The sequence below is a fragment of the Gastrolobium bilobum genome, unplaced genomic scaffold (assembly GCF_033153095.1).
Source record: "Gastrolobium bilobum isolate Gb01-03AN ecotype WA unplaced genomic scaffold, APGP_CSIRO_Gbil_v1 utg56655, whole genome shotgun sequence".
NCBI classification, from domain to species: domain Eukaryota; kingdom Viridiplantae; phylum Streptophyta; class Magnoliopsida; order Fabales; family Fabaceae; genus Gastrolobium; species Gastrolobium bilobum.
In genome coordinates, this window is record NW_026896372.1 from 45,989 (window position 1) to 52,652 (window position 6,664).

At 32.5% G+C, this 6,664-nt stretch overlaps 1 protein-coding gene across 1 annotated transcript; it reads left to right on the forward strand.

The window, feature by feature from the left end:
- The first annotated feature begins 1,765 nt into the window (after positions 1 to 1,765).
- On the forward strand, positions 1,766 to 5,604 carry LOC133299407 (acyltransferase GLAUCE). Its single transcript, XM_061498859.1, has 2 exons — positions 1,766 to 2,549; positions 4,547 to 5,604. The coding sequence occupies exons 1-2, from the start codon at positions 2,094 to 2,096 to the stop codon at positions 5,429 to 5,431; spliced, it is 1,341 nt and encodes a 446-aa protein (XP_061354843.1). The 5' UTR covers positions 1,766 to 2,093; the 3' UTR covers positions 5,432 to 5,604.
- Positions 5,605 to 6,664: the final 1,060 nt, after the last annotated feature.

Below are 6,664 nucleotides of genomic sequence, written 5' to 3' on the forward strand. Positions count from 1 at the left end.
TGATGTAATGTGGCTAACAAACCCTTTTACAAGGTTGAGCAAGAATGAAACTTAGGACCTCCAAATCAGCACATACATGTGACTTGGTGATCCTTGGTCAGAAAGCAATTCAATCAACATTGGATTTTACCTTGTGAGGTCTAACAACAAGACCATCTCCTTGTTTGAAACATGTTATGGCAAGAAAGATAATTCCATAGGAAAAAAGGAGTAAGATGTGCTTCTTGATACCTTAGAACATGCATCATTAGACCTGGTCCAAATCGATTCATTTTAGGTCTTGATTGTTTCTGTCCAACTTTCAGGCTATTCAATATGATAAATCATTTTGGGCTTGGCCTAAAGGTAACAATTTTCATTGTTAGTTTCATGACCGTAATTCGGTTCTAAAGTATATATATATATATATATATATATATATATATATATATATATATATATATATATATATATATTATTGACTTCAATTTTTTAAAAGTTTAAAATAGGAACTTAATTAGGTATACATAAGTAAAAAAAATTAGTTTAAAATTATTTTAAAATAATAAAAAATCTATTATAAAGGGTATTTTATCTATTTATATTATCTCATGATATATACTATCTAGTTTCCCTTAAACATAAGATAATAACATTATCTTATCATATTACTTATTTAATGCGCATCACATATGGGATATGTAATAATTTTATTAATCTCGTATCATTTTATGCTCTTATCCAACAGTTTTATCTTATCCATCATTCTCTATCTTATTCATCAAAGGAGTCCGACATGCCTGAAACAAAATACGAATCCCATTCTCATTCAAGGAAGCATCTCACACCTGCGATGGGGTTTGACATGCAGCAGATCGAAGATCGAGATCTCCTTTTGTTTTATCCATCAATTGGAGTGGCATGTGGAAAGAGCTCCAATGTGAGCAAGCCCGATCCTTCAACCCCGAGGTATGGTTGCTAAAAAGTAAAAACCTCGAACAAATGGAAGCCTCAGCACCACATTGCCTCTCCCACCAAAAACATTCCTTCTATGTAGGAATAGTTCAGGACTCTGGTTTATAACATGGATCTAGAAACATGCATTTTGTAAGGTAGGGTGACGCAACGAAATAACAAAAAAGAAAAAGAAAAAGATTTTTTTTTTTTTTTTTTTAGTTTGTGAGCCTTCGTAAATCACATTTCACTTTGAAAAAAAAACAAAAAACAAAAACTCATTTACGGCTTTTATTGATATTTGAAATGACATTCAAATCAATAAATTATGAAGATGAATGGCTGTCTCGTTAGAGATAATAATCTACTTACAACTACTAAATTAATTATACTATGAAAAATAGTTGAACTACTATTGACCTTTCTATATTTGCTCATATGATGATTAATTAATAATAGTTTACCATTACAATAACTATTCATATACAGTAATAAGAATTGACCATGTTTACCAAAAAAAAAAGAAAAAGAATTGACCAAACTCATAACGTTGAACCACGTTGACTGCGTTGACTCAAAGAGGTCTTGAGCTCAATTTGGTGAGATAAAGAAAATAAAAAAATGGCAGTGACCATGGAAAGCTACAAATGATACATGTTGCGTCCCTTAATCTTTCGGTGTACCTAATTATCAACCACCTTTTCTAGTTTTTGCTACCTCTTTAAATAACAAAGCAACTAGCCTACTATACTGCTTTGCTGGCTTATGAAAAATGCTGGACACGCAATTGTCAAATATATACCTACACGTGTCTGTCACAAAATATGGGCTTGCTTTACTTGATTTTTATGCAATAGATGGCCTTGGCATGACCTTTTAATTTCATCCACAAATCCTTCGGTTTTCTATCCTTCCTCATATAAATTCGTGTCACAATCTCAACCATTACTGGTTCCAAGGCTTTTTGAAATCAACAAATAGAATACGTTATGGTATATGAAACATGGTGCATGCCTGTCTAAACATCACACCCACTATATATATATATATAAGGTCAAGGCCATAGCAGAACAAAACTCACATCACGCACGCGCACACACACACATACACACTCTATTACTTTACACACTTCACTTCACTCCAATTTGTAGTCAAAAGGGATGGCAAACTTTTATGAAGAAGCTCCACCTCTTCTTCAAGACCTAAAAGTGACCATCCACAAAACTACAATGGTTTTTCCATCCAAAGAAACTGAGAAGAAGTCATTGTTCTTATCAAACATAGACAAGGTCCTCAATTTCGACGTGGAAACGGTTCACTTCTTTGCAGCAAACAAAGATTTTCCACCCCAAATAGTGACCGAGAAGTTCAAGAACGCCCTAGGAGATGCTCTAGTTGTTTATGACTTCTTAGCTGGAAGATTGAAGCTGAACTCAGAAACAAACAGGTTAGAGATAGATTGCAACGCAGAAGGTGCAGGGTTTGTGGTGGCTTCTAGTGAGTACAAATTGGATCAGATTGGGGACTTGACTTATCCTAATCCAGCTTTTGAACAATTTGTTCATAAGAGTAAGGATTTCCTTAAACCAGGTGATGAGCCGCTCTGTGTTGCTCAGGTATATAAAATATTTCTAATATTGTTGCAAATTTTTAGCTTCCATAAGTCGTATCTTTAATTCATTGTATATCTGCTTATGTAAAGTTGGGGTCTAGTGCATGCGGTTGTGTGTAGCATCAGCTACAGTTTTCTTTTGGGGTGGCTACATTATGAGAGTAGTTTGAATTAAATGCAATTTTGGACGCATGATGACTTTACAGCCATCTATCCGCAGATAGGGCATAAGAAATGTGGCAGTGTCACATATTACTTATGTCCACATTAATAACATATCTATCTACTAACTTCCTTTATTTATTTTCCAATAATGTATCAGCTTTCTCCCCTCATTTAATAACTTATCTATCTACTAGCTTCCTTTCTAAGTGCCTGTTTGGATCCTCTTTTTTTAAAGCTAGAAGCTCCTTATAAGTATAACCTAGGCCAAACAGGTTTTGGGAAAAACTCTTATAACGAAAAGCTCTTTTTTTATAATGAAGAAAAAAGCTGAAAACTAAAAGCTCCTAGGAGGAGCTTTTTTTAATCTCTTATCTGTTTTTCTTGAATTGTGTGCTTTTTTTTTTTAAATGAAGAGTGATAAAGATAGAGAGAGATAATTTTCTTGAAATATGTGATTTTAAGTCATTTTTAAGCTAAAACTTTTATATAATTTCCAAACAGCTTCTAGCTTCTTTTTTTAAGCTCTTTTTTTTAGCTTTAGCTTATAAGTAGCTTCTAGCTTAATAGACACTTACTATGCACATATTATCTCGTATATACATAATTTTATTATTTAATTTCCTTTTCCCCCATATATATATATATATATATATATATATATATATATATAAATTTAAACAAAGTTAATTAATATGATTTTATTTCACAATTCTTTTGACTTGTTTATAATTATAAACAATTCATAAAAATAATTGGTTTTAAATTTTTATGGCTAGGTTTCCATAAAGTTTAATTAATTTTTAGTACTCAAACTCATTATGTTTTAATTGTTTTATTGAAAATTTTATCTTTTTCATCAAATAAAATAATTCAAGATCTATTAAAAGTTTAAATATTAAATGCAACTTATCATGTACTATACCAGATTTCTATTTAATTTGTTATCTGATATTTATAAAGATTTGTTAGTATAAATAAAATTTAAATATATTATCAATTACACATAAACAAAATAAATATTATTTTCATTAAAAAATGAAAGAATAAAATTAAAATATAATAAAATTTATAAATAATTGAAAATAGTACTTAATATTATATTTTTATTATTCTCTGTTTAAGATGAATATATGTAATAAAATATGTATTTTTTAATTTTTTAAAATTTTTTGCACACTTGTTTTGTATTTATTTAAAATATGAAATTTTAAGAAAGATATAAATGATAAAAATCAAAAGTTAATAAAATTAAAATAAATGAAATTATAAATTTAAAATTTTCAAAAATATAGAAAATTTAGGAAAAAAAATCATGTGGCCAATGTATTGGAAGAATTTGTATATTATATAAATTGATCGTTCACCCTTTCGTTTATATATAAATATATATATATGGGTAATACAAATATCATGGTACAGAAAAAAAGTAATTACTTTCCTGCACAAACAATGAAAATGTGGGGTTCACAATTTTCTTTTCTCTTTTCTTCTATCACTTTCTCTTTTTTCACTTTTGTCTCTGTAAGAAAATTACCGACGATTCCTGTAACATAATATTTGTATAACCATGTATATATACCCTTAAATGTGATCAAACATTTTATTAATTGAGTAGGACCGTCTGTCATTCTCATAGTATTTTATTAATCAATCACAGTTCACATAGAAAACTTCAAAAGGACTAATTAAATATCATATGTCCAAGTTTTCTCTAGAAATCCCCTAAAAGTGAGGCATTAGAAAAAACAGTTCACGTACTTAAACAATAAATATTATACTTTAGAACAACAATTAATTGATTGATTAATAAATTAATTTGTTGCATATACTTAACAGTTGACATCCTTCAAGTGTGGTGGCTTTGCAATTGGGATCACAACCAGTCATACCACCTTTGACGGTCTTAGCTTCAGAACATTCTTGGACAACCTTGCTGCATTGGCTGCTAACAAGCCCTTGGCTGTGATACCCTGCCATGACAGGCATCTTCTAGCCGCACGATCCCCTCCACGTGTCAGCTTCCCCCACCCTGAGTTGATCAAGCTCGGTAACCTACCCACAGGCCTTGACTCCGGGGTCTTTGAGGCCTCATCAGAAGAACTTGACTTCAAGGTTTTTCGGTTAACCTCTGAAAACATCATTAGCCTAAAGGAAAAAGCTAAGGGTAACAACAGTGCCACACGTGTCACTGGTTTCAACGTTATCACCGCTCATTTATGGAGATGCAAGGCTTTATCAGGACCACATGATCCTAATAGATCATCAACTGTACTATATGCTGTGGATATACGTTCAAGGTTGAATCCTCCATTGCCAAAATCATACGCTGGGAATGCTGTGTTGACAGCTTATGCTAATGCAAAGTGTGAGGAACTAGAAAAAGGTTCATTCTCAAGCTTGGTGAAGATAGTGGCAGAGGGTGCAAACAGAATGAGTGATGAGTATGCAAGGTCTGCTATAGACTGGGGAGAGTTATATACTGGTTTTCCAAATGGGGAGGTTTTGGTGTCTTCATGGTGGAGATTAGGGTTTGAAGATGTGGAATTTCCATGGGGAAAACCAAAGTATTGTTGTCCAGTGGTGTATCACAGGAAGGATATTATATTGTTGTTTCCTTCTTTTGGTGGAGATGGTGGTGAAGATGGGGTAAATATTATAGTGGCTCTTCCTCCTAAGGAAATGGAAAAATTCCAGAGTCTCTTTTACAAGTTTTTGATTTGAGAGAGCTGGAAAACCAGCCTGTCTCTTCTCTCATTATATATGGTGGTTATTGATGATCATATCCTTAATTATAGGTGTTTGATATATAATAAGTGATGATTGGTATTTTAATATGGATGATGAATTAAATTAATTTGTAATTGATGTTTTTCAGCTGATATGAATCATATGATCAAGGATTTATATAAGTTGGCTGAGTATTATTTATTAACTTTTTGCTACTTGCTTGTTAGCTTTGAGTGAAAGTACTAAATATTTTCTTTCAGATATGTGCTCTGCATTCAGACTTCTAAAGGCAGGACTTTAGTATGATTCTATTGGGCATTGAAACTGTAAAGAATCTTGGAATACACCACTTCAAAAGTTAGCTCAAAGGGTGAGAGTGCTCAAGACCTTATAAACATCACATTAGTTGCACGTACAACCAATGTGAGACTATATATCTCAACACGCCCCCTCACACGAGAGCCCATTGGGCTTGAAGAGTGGACAATGCAACAGGCCCAGCCTACATGTACTAAGAAACGCCACAAGAGAAAGTGGAGGGCGGCGGTGAGATTTTGAACGCTCTGATACCATGTAAAGAACCTTGAGGTCACCACCCAAAAACTAGCTCTAAATAAAAATAAAAAGCACATTGGTTGTGTTGAGATATATAGTCCCACATTGGTTGTGTATCCCAAGGTTCTTTACATGGCCTCCCACTTTCAGATGGAATTAAAAATAAAAAACACAAAAAAAGGTAACCAAAAATTGGGTCTGTGCAATTCCACGCTTCTAGCCCAAAGGGCTCTTGCGTGAGGGGACGTGTTGAGATATATAGTACCACATTGGTTGTATGTGCAACTAATGTGGAGTTTATAAGACCTTGGATATTCCCACCCTTTGAGCTAGCTATTAGAGTGGTGTATCCCAAGGTTCTTTACAGAAACATTTCCTTCTAAGCAGCAAATAAAATTTAAAAGTAAAAGGTGGGTATGCATGGTTTGGAACCAATTCAGGATCAATTTATATTTCAAAACCAATTTATAATTTATATTCAGTTCCGAAGAATTTCAAAACCAGTTTGTGTTGGCAAATGCATTCTGAGTTGATTTTTGAACAGATTCTTTTATTTCAATTTATTTTTTAAAATAGTCTATAAAATCAATTCAATTTTCAGAATTAGTTAAAAAATTAGGATTCGGTTGCATCTGATAAAGGTTGATTCGATTATTTTGCATGGGTCCAAGA

Bases quoted from the DNA above. Each gene is read 5' to 3' on its own strand.
- LOC133299407 (XM_061498859.1), top strand. From the start codon at position 2,094: ATGGCAAACTTTTATGAAGAAGCTCCACCTCTTCTTCAAGACCTAAAA. The intron at 2,550-4,546 runs GTATATAAAATA...TATACTTAACAG, and splicing joins AGCCGCTCTGTGTTGCTCAG to TTGACATCCTTCAAGTGTGG.